The sequence below is a fragment of the Argiope bruennichi genome, chromosome 2 (assembly GCF_947563725.1).
Source record: "Argiope bruennichi chromosome 2, qqArgBrue1.1, whole genome shotgun sequence".
Classification (NCBI taxonomy): domain Eukaryota; kingdom Metazoa; phylum Arthropoda; class Arachnida; order Araneae; family Araneidae; genus Argiope; species Argiope bruennichi.
In genome coordinates this window covers 57,384,725-57,405,259 of record NC_079152.1, presented here as the reverse complement: position 1 = coordinate 57,405,259, position 20,535 = coordinate 57,384,725, and the positions used below count along the sequence as shown (strand labels likewise).

The following is a 20,535-nucleotide window of genomic DNA, read 5'->3' as shown; positions in this document are numbered from 1 at the left end:
TGCATGTCATCAAATCATAAGCTAAGTTCTGGTTTCACTTCATTTGCTGCCGAAAAATCAATCATTTCACATTATTTTCTTATTTAAAAGTATGACCACGCCCTTTGTTTTTATTTCATTTCATTAAAGCTTTCATTTTTCAGTTGTTAATTATACTAATAAATTAGCTTGTATTAAAGATTAATTATTCAACTGTCGATATTTTTATCCACAACGGAAATTAAAAGGAACAAAGTCCAACCATGTGATTTGTTGGGAAAAACGGTGACAAAGAAAAATTATCAATCAGCTTCAAATATGTTAAAATAAATAGTTTTTAAAAGTTAAACAACTTATAAATTCTGCTTATGTAACAATTTTAAAAGTCCTTGTAGTTTCATGGAAAAAATGGCAATTTTGTAATATTAATAACAAGTTGGAATGAAATTTAAGCCAATAGTGTAACGTTGGATGGAAAAAGGTAGGTATTAATGCCTTTGGGTGCTATGCAGATAAAATCTTAGAGCGATTATATCATTTTTTTTTCCAATCCAGTTCTGAGAGAGAAACAAAAAAAAAATAATAATAGCAATGCATTATGGGAAATTTCCACTTGCTACACCCATATTTCTAGCATTCCAACAAAATGGGATGTAACACAAATAACGGAATTAAAGAATCATTCAAATGAAAGTTTAAAAAAAAAAAATCTTTCCGCGTGCAGCTTTGTGGAGATTGCATTCCCGAGGACAGAACCCGCGACGTTAGGGTCCGTAATTGCACAACATAACCACTAGACAAAAGTGACTACCCCCAGTTCGGAGACTGTTAACTGGCTTATGAAGCTACCACCACAATACACCCCCACCAGTAAGTTGGCGGAGAGACGAACGATATTATCGCACCAAGCGTTATGGTGAGAGTGTGTGAGTTGTTGCTGTTAAGTGGTGATGTTGGCTGTTGCGTCAAGTGAATCTGACGACTTTGTTGGTTGCTGCGTCAAGTGTGTCTGGCAACTTTTTTTTTGGTACGGGTAGATGGCGCCACGGCAGCTGCGCGAAGATCAGAGTCAAAGTCACCAATGTGGAGTTTGCATTGCCGAAGACAGAACTCGCAACGTTAGGGTCCGTAGTTGTGTAACATAACCACTAAACAAAAGTGATAACACCGGTCTGGACGCTTATGAAGCTACCACCACAGCTTAAAAAAATTATATCTCGGATTACAAAGTGTTAAAAGTAAAGTACATGCTGAATTTCTTTGGTTTAGGGGAAAACTACCGAAAAGTTTCGAGGTTAAATATCAACACATCTGATATGTTCCTTGAGAATTCGAATAAAATTTTGAGTTGCACTCCTAATTTTTCTTTTAACTGTGTCCTTTTTTCATGTTCCTTATAGATTGAACGAAAAAATTATTTTTATTTTCGGTATAGCCCAGATGGTGTGATTTTCCCTTTCCCGTTTTTGTATTTTAAAGATAAGCAGCAAGTATCATGGTAATCACTCTGCTTTCACTATGAAGGATTATATTGATTTAATAATTAGTAAAAAAACTTAATCCATTAAACCTCTGAATACCTTCACTCTTCGAAATGTTGTTCTTTTAAATTCCAAAACGGAAGAAGGTAAACGTTTCCTTCCCCCTTCTTGCAATCAAGTCTTCGCTTAATCTTGGAGGTTCTTGTGCCTCCTCAAAACTATTGTTGATTCGCCTTCAAACCTTGTACATTCCCAATTTTGTCTCCAAAATATGCTGGGAGTACATTGATAGGGCAATATTTAGTTGTTTATAAATCAAACAACTTTCCCTGTAGACTGCCAACAAACAATATTAGTTTTAGTTATTAATAAAAGGCGCATTTCTGCATGAATTTTCTTCAGAAAGTAATATGATGTAATCAAACTCCATTTAGGTACTCGGCGGATCATGTTTTGCTCGGACTTTTGTATCTTATATTAGGACTCAAGGTTAAATAATCGAGATAGTACTGCATTCTTTTTACAGAATAGATTTTATTTTAAAAATAAAGGAGGGAAAAAAAACAAGCACAGTAATAGTTCTCGTTATAACATTTACCCTCTCTTGGCAGCTGCTATCTTTCCCATTTAACAGAAATTATTTTCAAAGCAAGCTTAGGATAAATAAATATAGTTTTAGATTTCACAGAATATTTCATGCGAATAAACAGGTACTCGCATGACTAAATTCTACCAAACATAGAACTTATTTTTATACGAATTTCCGAGTATTTCGAAACGATGCAGTCAAATATTTGATAAAGTTCACTAAATTTTGTCTTCAGATCCAGTTTACACTGGATCTCGATTATTTCTTCTCCATCTATGTTCATGTAATTATATATTTATCAGAAATGAAAGAAAATTGAATAAGCTTAATTTCCAAAGATTCAAAATCAGCAACCCTTTTATCCTCAACTTTAGACATTCTTATAATTTTCATTAAAATGTAACATTATAATAATTTAAAATTTTCAAGCCCGTGGTAATGACAAGATGCCCAGAAAGTAGACAAATTTTGAAATGACGAGTTACGAAACTAGACATTTAATGTTAATATTATTTTTTTCTTTATTTATAATACCATATAGTTGCTACTACAATATATTTATAATTATTTAAAGTTATAATCATATTTTGAATGAACTTTAACATACAAAGCATTAAAATGTAGTAGGTGATATCATGAGGGTTAAAATGAATCGAATTGTAGAAGTACTGACCTAAACAAAATTCCATTAACAATCGTCAATATGACGTAAAGGAGCAACCATGTACAGAAAAAAAAAGAAAGAAAAAAGTAAGAAAGAAAAAGAAGAGAGAGAGAGCGGAAAGTTGTAAGTCATTATTCAGTCAGAATTCTCTTTAACGATTTTCTTTGCATGAATTCTTGCAGTCAGATTATGGATTGATAATGAGATTTTGTTGAAGCATAGTAATTCTGCTATGATCAGCGTCTCTCTTATCTTAAGTGGGATGCTAGAAACATTTCACTGAAAGATATTCAATGCCTACAATCGCCATGAGTTTTTAAAATTTCAGCTTGAAATTTATAAAAATAAAATTTTAAAAGATATTGAGGTCAGCTGAATATAAACAATTTTTCTGATCTTACAATTTGACAAAAGTAAAGGCGCACTTCCTTTAACATTTAACTGTGTGTCTTCTTATGCCGTTATGTGCCGTCCCATCATTTGTCTGTATTAGAAGTCCACTACGTATTCCAAATCCACAATGTATTCCATAATTAAAGTGGTGTTATTGATTCAGACTGGTGTAAAAATTTTAATTAGAGAGGGGAAATCGATTACAAGATGATAATATAAAATTCACATCCCGCATCAGCCGCAACTAGGGATTGCAATATCAGACTACAAGTTCAATACCGGTATTCGGTATTTTTTAGATCTTAATACCGGGATACCGGTTTTAATACCGGTATTAGAAATTTTAGAAAATAAAAGAAAACACAGGCGTTTCTTTGTTTTATTTGCAATTTTTATTAGAGAGTGTAAATATCACAAAAAATAATTTGTAACTTATAAATTATAGCAGCATATAAAGAATCACAAAAAAAGTAAAGGATATTTATTTAAATCACAAAGGACTTATTTATTTAAATCACAAAAAAAGTGTAAATAACTATTCAATCTGTGATACTATTACAAATTTTTGAAATGTGATCTTAAAAAACATAATTCATCAATTGTACTGTCATTAAGTCAGGAACTCAAAATCTGAAGTTTTAAAATATTTTGATGAAGAAGCTATGAAAGTAGGAATTGCATAAAATATTTAATTATTAAAATTTTAACAGACATTAAGATTTTCGAACCGAGCTGGTCGCCTAAGGCGGCTAGTATCTAATATAATAGAAAATTTGGGTGGTTATCTGCATTCAGATTTATGATTTATTTGTACATAATTGGACACATTAATTGGCACAGCTTAATTCAAATCTCTTGAATCTGTAGCGAGGATTGTTGATTTAAGTCTTGATATAATTAAAATTCCACCAAATTACTTATTCTATTACCCTAGTATTATCTTCATGTTGTAGATCTACTTTCTCTTTATCAGATATGAAGTATCGAATCAGGACAGGCAAAAACATTTGTGCACAGCAGTATTCACAGAAATATTTCGGTTAGAATGAAATTAGGAAAAAAGGAATCTCAAAGCTTGAAAGATATGGATAGTTTGAACAGTGCCAGATCGTTAAATAGGTGAAGTAGACAAATAGTAGTAGAATAGATGGTAGAGTATATGGACTCCAGAAGCCTCAAGATAGTTTTATGGTATTTTCAGACTAATTTAGTTTTTGCGTCTTTATGTAATTTATAAAAGCCGTGCACTCGAACTTATTCAAATAAAAATCAAGTATTCTCTTGGAACATTAGTTAAATATTACATAGTTTTGTAATTCTACTTGAAGATGTGCTGCCTAGACGGACTGTTATCGTGTTAACAATAGCTCATATCTAATTTAATGTCTCTTGGTTTTATCCTGCCTTTCATTGCGCGATTATTTCTCATATTAATCTTTACTTCCTTGCAGTGAATCTTCTTTGTAAATGTTAACGAACATTCAGATCAAACCCTTTCAATAAAATCAGACCGAAACAAATAGTGATCCACGGGCAGAAAATCTGCAATGCAAAATACAAAAGGAAAGAAAAATTTGGAAATAAATATTAACAACATTCCCTAAATAACTGTGAAATGAGAATGTGATGAATCAACATAAATTACAGTCATTTCAGATTTCAGTCTATCGATCCTTGCCACAATCCAGCACAAAAAATGTGCAGTTTATGATCCTATAACTAAGTTTACTTCATGAATTAAAATTAAATATGGGAATATAATCTTTATAGGAACACCGACAAAATGAATGAATTTAAATACCTAAATTTATAAAATATTAAAGTGTGGGATACAGAAATCGCTCTTATTGTTTATTGCCGAATGGCAATAGTCAAATATAAACAAATGCCATATGACCGATTCAAACTGCTTCTTACTGAACGTAATTACAGCTGCACTCAATTCAAAGCTTTGTGTAGCTAAATATCAGTGCTGCAAAATTTTATCAGAAACTAGTTAATCAGAATAGATTACAAATAACTGATATAGTCTGGCGAAAGCTAGCTATTTATCAAACGTTTAAACATTTTGCTCATAAAATTTCATAGCGTAAATGAAAAGTGAAATTCTTAATTAAAAAAATATTTTAATAGCTTACATAATTTATCTTTTTTTTTTCTATTTATGTGTAGGATTTTGAACAATACAATATTTATTCTAAGATAAGAACAAACAATATTTATTCTAAGATTTAATTTAATATAAAGTGTACATCATAGATAGTGAGGGTTTTCATAGTTTCTAACTAAATTAATACTTGAAGCTAAAACAGAAGTTTGGGATTCTCATATTTGATAATATTACAGGGTGAAGCAGTAGGGGTATTTTTTTTAACTTTGTTTGCCTAACGTTATAGATTTTGCTGAATGATTAAATTATAAACATATTGTTTTATCGTTTAACAAAAAGGCTGACCCAATAATGATAGAATATTTAGATTGTGCTAAATATTTTATTCTATTCAATATATTTTTCACTCTTTTCTTTGAATTTACCTTTAAATTTAAATTTTGATAGAGTATAAGGGAGATACTGAAGCTAATTCTCTAGATGATGAACAGATATTAAATGTTTTGTTATTCCTATTTGTCAAAATTTGTTGTTTAAAATTTGTTCTATAAAGATAAAAATTAAAATTAAAAAATATATGATTCAATAAGATCAAGAGGGCAAAAGGACAAAATCCTATTAATTGCATTGTCTAAGAGCCACTAGAGGTTTTAATTCAGCCGTGTGTTTGCGTTGGGTTCCACTTGTATCGTTAATTTAAATGGGAAAAGTGAGGCAACTATGGATAATTAAAAAAAAAAAAATTCTTTAAGAATCATTTTTATAAATTATCTCACCTCTTGTGCTCTAAATGTTCAAAGTCACACAAATTTTATTCTTGCCCTACTGCACAAGTAAAACATACATTACCAGTCTTATGATAGAATAGATGCAAAAAAAAAAAAAAAAAAAAAAAAAACCCTCGGATTTACCTGTTTTCATAGATTACGGGTAATATCAAGCATATTGCATTACTTGTAATAATATTTGTGCTACTTTACCGCTAAGGGTGAAGCTTCATAAAATTCGTTTCGTAATTCTTCGACTATTGCTCTCAAATAGAATGAATAAACTTTTCATTCTTATTTCTACCTATATAAATAAAAATTTTGATTTCTTAAAAACGTTTCTTAAACTTCGGAATAATGATAAATTCCAGTGATATTAATATGAACCTCTCAGCTTTGTTTCATTGAATCCTAATATTTTTATGTATAATAAAAGTACTCGAGAAAAAATTAAATATGCAACTAGTAAAGAAGTTGCTTATTTGACTTTTTCTACAAAGCTGTTAATGTCGATATTCCTCTTTATTACCCTAAAAACTTAAATTTATTTTTGTATTAATTATTAATAAATTTATTAAAAAATTATATTGATTTTTGTGCTGTAACTATTGCCATACGAGAAATAAAAATGATCCGATAGAATGAAATTTTTGAAATTTTTTGATTTTGAGTTTATTTTGAAAATTTTATCGATTTTCAATGCAAACTGATAAAATTCTTGATATTCCCATGAAGTGTGCGATACAATATATCACCATTAAATCAAGAATCTTTCTCTTGGATATCCTGTATGATATTCCTCAAGAAATTACCAATAAAATATAATAAGAAAATGACTTATCTCCGTAAGAAATCATACATTTTATTAGATGCACATTTGATGCCAGATTATCCTATGTTAAATTTTTTGTTACGATATATGGTACTTACTCAACCTCTTCATATCCGAATGTGGTATGTTAATCAAAAAAATCGTTTGTTTATAAACAACCTTCTTATGTGCAGCAATAACATGCAGCGTTTAACCAGCGTGGTAAATCAATACGCTACTAATGTATATGTATGTATGTTAATTTCTTTTGAGGAAAAATAAACTCACATATGACAATACGGTAAATTTATTCGTCTTTTCATTTCATTAATATGTAATTTTGTTCATCTTTTCATTTCAGTACTTTATATTGTGGCGCATACTGTATTTTCTCAGGTTAAATGATAGATAACATCAATTCTCACAAAAGACATAAATGTGATAACTCCGTTTGGAATACTTTAAATTATTGGATTGTGGTCAATAACTTTAGGATTCTAATTAATAATTAATACAAGAACGATCCTTGTGGATTTACATATCTCTTGGATTTATCCTTTACTTCTTCAGACATTTTTTTCCGACTAATATTCCCATGCTCATCTTAACTATTGTAGTAACAGTTTTCTATTACTGACTGCTTGGTAGTACTTTAGCTTGAAAAGATATGCAATTTTTATCCCGAATTCATTTAACAATTACAACGTAGTTTTTTAGTAATTAACAACATTCTATTATGACCTAATAACAATCTTAATTCTGATTACAGTAAGCCTATACCAAGTTTCATTTGCTTTGAAAAATATAGATAAATAGATGTTTAATCTACAAAAAAAAAAAAAAAAAAAAACTTGCTTTTGAAGATTTTATTAGATAAATTACAAAAAATTGGGAGTGAAACAGAGTATTAATTATTAAAGTTAACTTGTTGCTGAATTATTCCTCAAATAAGTCCTTTGAATATTTAAAATTATTTCTTTCAGATCGATTAACACCCTTTCCTTACTTTACAAAATTGCCAACTGCCTTTAACCAAACTATTGCTTTAGTTGACTTCTATTTCCATAAGAAACATTCTCTAGACAATCCCTTTTTATTTATCTTCTTATGAGAAAAGTGAATTTAATAAGAATTGTATTCTTTGAGTTATTTTTTTACTAGAAAAAATTTCAAAATTTCTACTCCAAATGCAGATAACAATACTATGCTTTCTTTCAGTAATCTTTTCGAAACATGTTTACAAAAAACTCTACATATTTTTAATAAAATACTTGATAACTGTTACTTTCTTGTAAACTGGTAACAGCCAAAATGGTTCGTCTTGAAAAATGGTAAGTTAAAATGAAATCTCTCCTTATTGTTCCATTTCACTAATTTCAACAAGATGCATATTCTTATGAACATTATAAAAAGGTTTATTGATTTTATGTACTCCAGTCAGATTTTAAATTGAATTTATTTGATTTTTTTTTTTATTTCGGAGATAGTAAAACTGCTCGTGTTCTGCTTCTTCACAGTATTTTCAATATACGCCAATTAAAGCAAAGTAAAGGAAAATAATTTTTTTTTTATTTTCAGACTTAAAAAAATGAAAGAAGAATGAATATATATATATATACCGAATAACATACCATTCCATTCAATTTGTTTTGATGGAGAGTGTTTAAAAAAAGGCAAAATTTTGGTATTCTCGAAATTATAAAATATTTTTCTACGATTTACAAAGTTGTAGCATAAATATCATTTGAAAAATAAAAATAAAAAATATTGCTTCAAATATCATTGTTAAAAAAAATCTCTGAACGTGGCTTAATGTCTTAATTAATCTACAAGAAACTATGCATTGTCACACCATCAGCATTATTTAAAATATATATTACTCTCACTAGCATCACTCTCCTAACCAAATGAGTGTAGCCAAGCATTTACAGTCTTTCTTAAACAATATTGAATGGTGGCGTTCGCATTGGAAACTAATTATCACTCTTCTTAAATGCTAAATTCAAATTTTACACTATAAAAAAGCTACAATCTTTCCTTTTCATGTCAAATCATCCGAAATTCCATGCGTTAGCAAGATCAATATTCTGTATTTTCATATTCCCAAAAAATTTTCCTTTCAATTTTTCTTTTTTATGATTAAAGGTTTTATACTTAATACTATAAAATATGCATGGTATACGTCACAAGACCTGAGATCAATCCATTTGAACCAACTTATCAAGAAGCAGTATTGATTATGCTCAGGGCCCTAGCCTAATTGGGGCCCGGGGCAAAAACTTTTTGGAGGGCCCTCTCTGCTTTTCTACTTTAGTAATGAAGAAACGAACTTTATAGAAGTATTTAAATTTTTCACCTTATTATAGATATATAACAAGAAAATTGACTAGAACCTAAAATAGCTGTAAAGTCCCCCCTTCCCCTCCAATGGTCAGACGAAATACTGTTCTGTTCTTTTTATTGATTTTCTGAAAATTCTATGTCCATCATTAAAAGGATATAGCACATCCGATGAGCCAAAATTTGAAGAAGGGAACGTAAAATGAACTTTCTATTCGATTTTGGGGCCCTTCTCGATGTGGGGGCCCAGATCAACTGCCCGTATGCCCTTCCTTAGTCAGGCTCTGATTATGCTTGTCTTATATTTTCAGTTGCATGCAACATATATTGAAAGAAATTAAAGTCTCTTTTTGATTTTGCTTTAAGATATGATATTAGTTTACCAAAATTACTTCCTTACAAAGAAGCAGGTCCTTCTCATTTAAGTATAAGACACTATTGTTTAAGACAAATTTTCTTAATAATACATCGCAAACTGGATGAATTTTCTCCATTATATATTTCTTGATTCAACTTTATAATCTTAAATTCTCTTTCTGCAAAATGTTTTGAATTCATGGAATCTTTCCGTTACAGATACTCTGAATCCTTCGTGGAACATCAAAATGTTTATATTTAAGCTTTATCTTTGCCTTTTCAGAATAAAAATTTGCATCTATGCATTGTTTCTACTTTCTTCAAAGAATATCTGGATCAAATCAGAGGTAAAGATATTATTTTTATAGCTGATGCTACTAAATTCAGACTGTTTAACATCTGTCTTACTTTTAATCTTGATGAATCAATCTCTTCACATAAGTCAGCTTGATCCAAATATAAATAACACATCCGTTAGCCATTATCTGGCCATTAAATTATATGTTATAGTTAATAATCATCATAAAATTTTTAGTGATAATAAAGCTATCTTAGAATCTTTAAAATCAATTACTAATAAAACATCAACTGTCATCTTTGAACTATGTGAAAGTCTTTCTTTAACTTTTTATCATTCATTGTATATTTTACTTATCTGGGTTCTTTCCACGTTGAACTGGACTGATAAAATGAGTTAAAAGAAGAAACAGAACGACCAAAAAATTTGATAAAGGAGAAGTGAGAAAAATGACAAAATATTGCAGCAAAAAATTTTATTGTTGCCGTCCTAAGGAAAAGTAATGGCAGAAAAAGAAATTCTTAAAATAATTGCAAACATTTCCAAAACTCTAAAACGTTTAAATACTTCAAAGAAGGCACATAAAGTCTAGAAAAAAAAAGCAATATTCTTTTCAGGAAATTTCAAACTTATATGCCATCAACCAGTCCCCTTTTATATGTTCAATATTGTCATCTATTCTAATTGTGCATTTTGTGTTCTCTTGGAAAAAATATATAGCACATTCTATTTCTTTGTTCAAAATACCGTGATTCATACCATGATCGTAAAGAATAATACTATGATCAATTTTTGAAAGAAATTCTGGATATGAATTCTAAGAATCATGATACTTCTCTATACAGACTGTTAAACATGAATTCAAATACCAAAATGAATCTGAGAGCACTTGAGATCTACATGCAGTTGTCGCTTGCATACATTTGTCCTGAATGCTGTCGTTTCTATTTTTAATTTTTTACAGGTAATTGTCTCTATCAAATGTTGTTTTATATATATGCAAACGTAAATAAACGAAAACCATTTTGAAGCTTAATTATTTTCAATTAAGCGTAATTACTTATAGGTATTTCACATTTTTACTCGTAGTTACGATCCTAAACGGGATTTTGGCTATTTAAGTACCATATAAATCTGCTTCAAAGAATTAAGTATTCTGTTCTTAATTCTTTTCAATAAAACTTATTTTTGTTACAATAGCAAGCTTGTGTTTGCAGCTAAAGTTATAATTATGTACAATAAATAAAATAAATAAACAAACTCACAAATCATATCGTCAAAGTAGCAATAACTGCTGCAAAAGAAATGGACATAGCGATTTTTTATTCTTATAAAAGCAAAACTAAAGAATATTGGGGAAAAAATACTGAAGAAATGACGACATATAATAAGATAGGCTGATTAGGGCCGTTTATGAGCATGTGATTACAAACTTTTAAATATATTTATTAACTGTATGCACAATTTCCCTATTACCTTCAACACTTAAAATTTTTTGATTCAAATATTATTAGCAGAAAAATATGGATGCATATCAATATGTTTTTGATATTATGTTTTGATATGTTTTACTTAGGCCAAAAAACTTTTTATTTTAATACTTGGAATAACTCAAAAAGCTACTTTATAGTCCAAGAATTTATAAAATTGCTAATTACTATGCAACAGACTATCACAATGATTGATATGAATGTTGGAGTTTACTCTTATTTGTTTATTTCTGTGCACAGTTTTTATTCATTTTGTATGTTGAGTTAGAAATAGGTTTTATGTATCGGAAGCCATCCGATGGATGTAAGATAAAAAAAAAGTCAACATACTTCAGAAGTACAATCATGATTGCACAATGAACAATATTTCTAGAAACTCACCACATAATTAGACAATGAGTGCAGCTATAGGTTATACTCAATGATCAACTTTCCTAACAAGGAATCGGCTGAAAGTGTGAGCGTTTCGCTTTTTATGAGTCTCTTAATAAGGTATAATTTTTTATAGAAAAGTCCATATTTCTGGAACTCTGATTCTAATAGTGATATCACCATATGTCTTGTATCGTCCAGAACTTTCATTTTTGTCATCAAAGTCATCAAATTCGTCGATTAGATCACTGACCTGGTATCCCTTCAGCATCTATTAAAAATAATTATAAATCTCTATTTTCATTGATGTTACTAATATTTTAAGAAAAAAATAATTATAGAAATATTTCTTTTTTTATCTTGAATGGATATAGTGAGTTATTTTCAAATTTTCTTCCCTTCGAGTCTAGTAGGCTCTAAATCATTATGGTCAGCATAGAAAAATGTTTAAAAATCAGAATATATTCGACAAACATGTCGACCTTAATATAGCACCATCGCTTACAATTTACTATAATGCCACTTCTTTGTTTAAATATTCAAGTTTTCATGGTAAGTCTACTAATCGTATTGGAAAAACAGATCATGATTTATGCACGCAGTAACAACTACTGATGTTTTGCTAAACAAAAACAAAAACAAAAAAAAAAAATTACCATAACATACTCAGTACCTTCAGTACCTTAAACATGAAGCATGGCGTATTAAGTGATGTCTAACAAAGTTGGAGTAAGAATTTATCATAAATGTTCTCTTAACATGGAAGCTTTTTAACACATTGTGGCATGAAGCATTTATTTTTGATTCTATCTTTTAATAATATTCATGGCCAAGTCCCAGAGATGTTTTTGTATTAAATATATTTATTATTAGTTTTAGTTGAAATATTATGTATAACCTGCAATCCATAACTATATATAAATAGCGGCCTTTCAAATTTTGCATTTTTCATTACTTTTTCCACTTCAGACAGAAAAGCACTGCATTACATACTGTTAATCTACAGCATATTTTACGAATGAAGTAATTTAATTTTCTTCCTGATAAAAAGAAGATAAATAAATTTCGAATTAGGCTGTTTTCATCGAAATGGAAATGCTATTATTTAATTTTAATTATGCTGTTATTTAATCTAATTATTATTATGCTATTATTTAATATAATTATTATTATGCTAAATGTTACGCTTAAATTTTTTTTGAAAATAATGTTCAGGTAATCGAATAGTTTATTCTTTTAAATTTACTCATAAAATCTTTTGCTAAAAAATTACATTGACAGAGAAAATAGTCCCATTTCTTGAAATTTTTCATTGATTTCAATAAAAAGTGCTAATAAATTATCAGAATATGAAGGTAAATAGTGTATGGACTGAGATGCAGTACTCTGATTTTGTTACTTTTTATAATTTATGGAATGTTTCCACTCACATTTTGAAGTTATATAACATTTTTTCTCTATTTTTTAAATATTTTTTTATGAAAATTGTATAATAGGAATTAAAATGAAAAGATATATATTATTATTATTGTTTCATTCTATTTTTCATGCTTTTAGCAAATTTTCCGAATTCTGCTTATTTGCTCTTTATTTTGCATTTAATCTCTGAGGAAATTAAATACTAATTCTAACCCATATAGTTTGATTCATATCGAATATCGATAAAGATTTATCTTTTATTTATGCGGGTTAAGTTTTTCCGCGGATCAAAATTCTTCGATCCTAATCACCAACGCAAGTTGTTTTTGTTTGAATTCATCACTGAGTGCGAGTTTATTCCGATTTCTATCGATTCTTTTCTAGTGCGACATTAACTCAGTTTTAATAGAAAATTATTTTTTACGAATATTTTATGGCTGTAGTGTCAATTTATTATTATTTAGGATCTGAATAACTTCATTTGTATAAATTCAGCATATTTTTAAAATTATTTCCTTTTTTAGATAATAAAATTATAAAATACGTTTGGTTTTCGATTCCCATGCAGTACTGAGATTTCTGAAATTGATGTGTGGCATCAAATTTTCATCGTGAAATGCGGCCATTTTCTATTGTGGTGGGTGTTGCGTGATTGACGGATTCTCTGTACATTTTCTAATTTATAGATTGTTCAGTTGTAGTAACTTTATCTCTGCACTCTTTTACCAGCTGAGTTTCTATATATTTTACTTCTTTTCACACTGTTTGAAGTATACTTAACGATTTTTGAGTGCTTCCTGCTAGTGTGAAGTATGGCCGACCGGGAAGATAATGTCTATAAAGCTAAGCTTGCCGAGCAAGCTGAGCGGTATGATGGTGAGTATAGTTATAATATCTGTTAAAGAGCTGAACTTATTATTAGTTTCTTTTAAATATTTGGGAAAAATTGATTTATCTAGTATAATTAAAGTAATGCTTTTCTATTTAATTGCAGGATTGCATAATTATTCACATAATAGTATTTCTTCTGCCACCTGTATTTCTAACATTGAGATTATGAATACTAAATACGATTTTCAAAGCGAGAATTTCAAAATTTTGTTTTGATAGAATAGAAACTATATATAAAGGCATAAAATTAATAAATTAATACTCCTTGCCCCGTTTATAAAAATAAGCCTAAAGCTGTCAAAATTTATGCCCTTTAAATGCTCTTCAAATTTGAGGAAATTGATAAATTTTTGTATCGTAATAATCTTATCGAACATCCTTTAAATAATATATGGCTCAAATTAAAAATTAAAAATTTCCTTCCCTCCCTTTTCATAAATTGACCCTAAACTCGCCAAATTGCAAAATTCTTAATATACTGAATAAGATAAAAGATTTTTGCATACCTTTTGAAATATTCTATCAAAAATTCTCCAGGAAATTAAAACTTATTTATTGTATTTTAATAATTGTAAAACTTTTTTTTTTAACTTTTCATAAGGGATTAGTCATGATTATTAAAATTGTGCTGGAATTTTAATCTTGTTAAATGTGTTTGAAAATTCAGACGAACTTGAAATTTCATTGGGAACCTGTTTTAATTTAAAGATCAGGTGTGACACTATAATTATATCAAATTTCTTTTATTAAAATTATTATGAATTTGTATCGTAATATTTTTTTCTGTGAAGTATTAAAACTAATTTGAGAGGAAAAAAAATTAAGTGTGATTAACTTAGATAAATAAATTCTAAAATTAATTTTTAACCTTAAACCTTTAAAATTCTTTAGATGAAACAGATAATTTTAAACATTGTATACTCATGTTATATAAGTTACAAGAGTATTTACTTTTGAAATGTTGCAAAATATTTTTGAGGGGATATTAAGGATATATGGTTTAAATTTCCAAGTTGAAAATTGGAGATAGTTGATCAATATATTTTAGATTTGTTAAAGTTAATATAAGATTCTAATTAATTATAAAGTTAAAAATTTTAAATATTTTTGGGGAAAAGGTATTTTTGATCTTTAAATTTATTTAATAGAAATGGTTGAAGCCATGAAGAAAGTCGCTTCTTTGGATTTGGAGCTAACGGTTGAAGAAAGAAACTTGCTTTCTGTTGCATACAAGAATGTTATTGGAGCCCGCCGAGCTTCGTGGAGAATTATTAGCAGTATAGAGCAGAAAGAGGAGAATAAGGGAGCTGATAATAGGCTGGAAATGATCAAGAGTTATAGAGTGCAGGTAATTCAAGATACTTAAACTGAATTTGGTTATTAATGGCATTGTTAATTTGGCTCCGAAAATGAATTATTTTAAATCTAAATTGGATCTTTTTACTTGCACTATTTTGTACTGCTGAAATAGGTGGTTTATTTTAGTAATTATTTTAATCAAATGGATTAATACATCTTTACATCCTTTAATACAACATTACATTTTAGCTTGTTTAGGATTTTTATTAAATTTTCTTTTAAGAAATTCAATTCTTGTTGCACTTTACTTGCTTCAAACTATAAAGAATTAGATCCTGTAACTTGTTATTCACTTTATCAGAATATTAAAAATCTAATATTTATAATAATATTAAAAAAATTTATGTAATAGTTATGCTGCGATAATATTGTAAAATCAGGTAGGTAATTTGTAAACTTTTTTGTTAGTAAATTTTTAGAAAATTTAACTTAAGCAATAACATCTGAGAAAGAATAATTATGAGAAAATATGTATATTGATAAAATGTATTAATATTTTGTATATAAGCATAAGTGGCTTTCTGTAAAATTATAAATAAGTTAACATAATAAAATGATTTGTACTTTTAATTCTTTTTATTAAATGGTAATGATTTATCAAAAAATGAGTTTTTGACTCGTAATCTTTATTCTTTATATTGCTGCAGGTATCAATATCAAGATTTAGTTTATCACATCATGAAATTTCCTGGTTCTTCCCTGGGTTTATTTTTATTTTGAAGGATTTTTAAATATAAAAATATAGCCTTACTAGTTTTTTTTTTTTTTTTTTGCCTAGACAAATATAGTAAATTTGGGATCAGATGTTGGATGTAATCAATCTGATATGTAAAGAAAAAAGTTTAATATTCTTATTAAATAATATTTTCTAAAATTTAAGGCTTTCTTATATTTGTATTAGCAACATCTTCAATAATTTATGAAATATTTTCTTCAATTCCTAAGTACATATATAGTATTACATTCATGTCATTGTTTTCATTTCTCATAATAGGTAGAAACAGAGCTAAAAGATATCTGCCAAGATATACTTGATGTGCTGGATAAACATCTAATTCCAACTGCTTCTACTGGAGAATCTAAAGTCTTTTACTACAAGATGTAAGAATTGTTACATTTATGTATTTAAAAAAAAATGAAACTTTTATGTGTATTTAAGTTTTGATTAATAAAATTTAAAATATAAAAATTTAAACAAATTTCTTGGCTACAATTTATGGATTTTACGATTAGTAGGTATTGTCCTAAAAATGAAACATAAATTAGAACTTTATTTTCCTTTTAACATATTTTTAAAGTTAAACATGGTATTTGATTCTATTAAGAACTTAAAAACTGTGAATTGTAACTGTATTTTATCTACAGGAAAGGTGATTATCACCGCTACTTGGCTGAATTTGCCACTGGAAATGATCGTAAGGAAGCTGCTGAAAACAGTCTTGTGGCCTATAAGGCTGCAAGTGATATTGCAATGACTGAACTTCCACCCACTCATCCTATTCGTCTTGGTCTCGCTTTGAATTTCTCTGTCTTCTATTATGAGATCTTGAACTCTCCTGACAGGGCATGTCGCCTAGCTAAGGCAGCATTTGATGATGCTATTGCAGAGCTTGATACTCTGAGTGAAGAAAGCTACAAAGATTCTACTCTTATTATGCAGCTCTTGCGTGATAACCTAACATTGTGGACATCGGACATGCAGCATGATGGTAAGGAGTTTTAAGTTATTTAAGATTTTTAAAAAATTTATTTTGCTTTGCAAGATATAATTTCTTAAGTCAGGGTCTTGTAGAATAGAACTAAAGTGTTTTTGGATGCTTAGAATTTCTGTTTTAAGCAATAATAGTTATAAAAGTACTATTGATATTATATATTTCATACTAAAGTTTTGAATTTATATCTGAAAACACTGTAAAAAGATATTTCAGCTATTTTTATCTATTTTTTAATTAATAAATTGGGAAAGTTAGATAATTCATCTTAAATTTAAGGCTGAAAAGCAAAGTATGGTCTTAATGTCTTTCCTTTGAAGTTTTGCATTTAAAATACTGAAATTTTTTGTGAAAATTGTAACTATTGTTAAAAATGCAAAGGAAAAGAATGATTTCATAAATCTTTCAATGTTCTGATTGTATTCTTGTTTTAGGTGAAGGTGAACAAAAGGAGCAGGTTCAAGATATTGAGGATCAAGATGTTTCATAAGTCATTTTGTATTCATAAAAGAATGTGTTCCATTTATTTGTTACAATGTGAGATGGTTTTTTTTTTTGTTTTGTTTTACTGCAATGTAGGGTGTTTCCTTTGCTCATATTTGATCAGCAGATGTTTTTGTCTAAAGAATGTGAGTGTGTTTCCTTTATTTGGGAACTTGCCAGCTGTAAATCTTTTAAAAATGTGTATTTTACACTTGATTTGATACTCTAGGTTGAATTGTATTTATATTCAGAAATTGTGTATAAAATTTAACTCTGTGCAGTTTTGTTTTTAATTTAACTTCTTGCATTTTTTACTTTTTTGCATATCCTGGAAAAAATTAAATTAATAAATTAAATAAATTTTGGTTTCATTATTGATCTAAAATTAACGTTTGTTTGCAATCACTCTTTGATGTATGTCTGCATGTTTAACATAGATGTGCGGAGCTCCGCTTTTTAATAATCATCTAAAGGAAAAGGGCTTTAAATTTTAATCAATTATATATATATTTGTGTGTGTTTATTAAATGGAAATCTAATATTTCACGTTTTTAGATTAAATTTTTTATAAATTCTAACTGTAATTTAAATTTTTCCTTTTTAAAATTAAAATATTGGTGATCCTCCCTCACTCCCTCTTGATGTCAAATAAACAGAATATTTCACACACAAACGTATATATGCATTTTAGATCTGAAGTTTTTAGACAGCATGCATAAGGCTTTTGCAATATTTAATGATTATTTTTTTTTTTAGTTTTATTTCTTTTAAATCCGTTTCTGTGGGAAGAAAATTATCCTTTAAAAAGACAATTAAAAATATTTTTCAATATTGATTTCACACATTTTTTTTTTTTTTTTTCATACTCAGGCATAAATAGGGTAGTTATTAGTGTCATTTTAGCTAATAGATTTTTTGGAGTAAAATAGATAACCTTGATGTGATCTATCAATTGGCTTTAACAACACTGTACTGCGTGACTTTTCGAACAAAGTTTACTGTAGTTTAAGTATGGGGGAGGTTAGTAATATTGTTTGGTTGATAATTTGGAACTTTGTTAGAGCTTGTGTAAATTAGTATTTGAAATAAATATTTTGAGAAACCCTTATAGATGCTGCAATCAGATAATCCAGTGATTTTAGTTTTACATTTTATCGTTGTAAATTGTAAATGGCTTGGCAATTCAAAATTTAAATGGAAAGCATATATTCTGGTAAATATGAACTTTATTTTTACTAGATAACTTGCGTTATTCCTATCCAGTTCTTAATGATATTCCCTCCTTCTAAACTTAGAAATTCTTTTATCATTCTTGTCATAAATTAAGTTCAATTTTTAGAATCTTGTCTTTTTTGTGAGACTGGTGCTAAATTTCTAGTAGCTCTTTTCCTGAAAGAATGTCTTTATGTCTAGTGTTCTGTGTTTGATGTAAACTGATATTAGATACTTCACACCAAGTATTTCCGACTTTTTTCTCCATTATTTAATAACTTGAATTGAATCGCTGTTTCCATTTTAAGTATTTGGACCAATATTTTCAGAATTGCAACCAGTAAATCGGAATCAATTATGGTCATAAAGGTTGTATCTTAAAGTTTAAAATTTATTGGTTTCAATAATTCACTTTTATTTTATAAAGTACATCTGCTATAACAATCTGTACAAAATTATTGTAAATTTTTTTTAATTTCAGTGCCTTGGTAAGCTATCAGGTAACATAGAGTATTTATACCTATTTTAATTTAATTAGCTACTTTTATAATCTAAATAAAATTGAGAACTACTATTCAAGTATTAAACATTTTCTCCTATTTGCAAGTTTTTCTTAACATTTAAGAATTTTAAATGTAATGATTTGGGTACACTTATTATGTATTATCAGAAATACTTCAGTGGATAGAAGTAGCTATTATTTCTGTCACTAAAAAAAAAAAAAAAAGAATTTATCAAATTCTTTTCTGAAATATTTTTCTTGCACAACTATTTTGAAACTTCTTGAGATATGTAAACTAGATATTTGCTCATAGGCAGCATTGGTAAGTGCCCACCTTTGCCATAGTATTTTCACGAGACTTGCTTCTAAATTATATGGGAAAAAAACATTTTTCAAAAATTCTCATTGTATAGACTGAATTGTTTCTGTCTGAGGAAAAAGAGGCACATATTATCCAAAACTGCCTATGGAGTATGGTTGAGCCAGGACCCATAATATTGTACAGATGTTTTGTACACGGAATTCTGTTTGTTCATTGTTTTATGGTGTAACGCAAAGTGGCACTGTAATGTGGTTTGACATCTTTTCACATTTTTCATTCCATCTGTAGAACAGAACATTGTGTGCTTTTTGTACAACATATTTGTTAGTTCTTGCTATGTAAACAGTCATTCCAGCGGAATGTAGAAGATATCTCAAAATGTGTTTTATGACGTAATAAACCAATAAATGTCATATCCTGATTTATTTCAATTTTTGTTCACATTTCTAAATTATTTAATAATGCCCAGTTAGTAATGTTACTTATATTAATATGAGTTAGTCTATCTTGGATGTAACATTTTAAAAACATGTTCATATTTCCTACTGTCTCGTATAATATTCATGATGTTGAACAGTTGGAATTAATATAAATGTGGAAATTTAATTCATATTACTTTACAAGAAAATTTCCAATTTTATTGGAAACAATTTAAGAAACTTTAATTTAAAATTTTCACCTATTAATAGTAAAAATCCACATTTTATAATAAATAAGTTTGAAATTGTTGCTGTAAAAATAACATTAAAGTTTGAGTTAAATATAATTAAAGGCAATCAATTTATCTACAATTAAAAAAATGCAAGAATTCAAAGTTATCAAGCTATAAAAATTAATTTATAATATAATTTCATTAAACTTTTTTTTCTCTTTAATTACTTTTAACTTGTTTCATGTTTGCAAATGTAGAATTTTCTTCTTAAACTCCTGATATACATTTTTTTACACTTATATATTTTTAATAGCAGTACACTAATTTAATAA

General features: G+C 28.1%; 1 protein-coding gene across 1 annotated transcript; it reads left to right on the top strand.

Annotated features, from left to right (window-relative positions):
- The first annotated feature begins 13,664 nt into the window (after positions 1-13,664).
- Positions 13,665-19,964, top strand: LOC129957651 (14-3-3 protein epsilon). The gene is made up of 5 exons (XM_056070092.1): positions 13,665-13,946; positions 15,110-15,309; positions 16,315-16,421; positions 16,686-17,029; positions 17,467-19,964. Exons 1-5 carry the CDS (start codon positions 13,883-13,885, stop codon positions 17,520-17,522), a joined length of 771 nt encoding a protein of 256 aa, XP_055926067.1. The 5' UTR covers positions 13,665-13,882; the 3' UTR covers positions 17,523-19,964.
- The last annotated feature ends 571 nt before the right edge of the window (positions 19,965-20,535 follow it).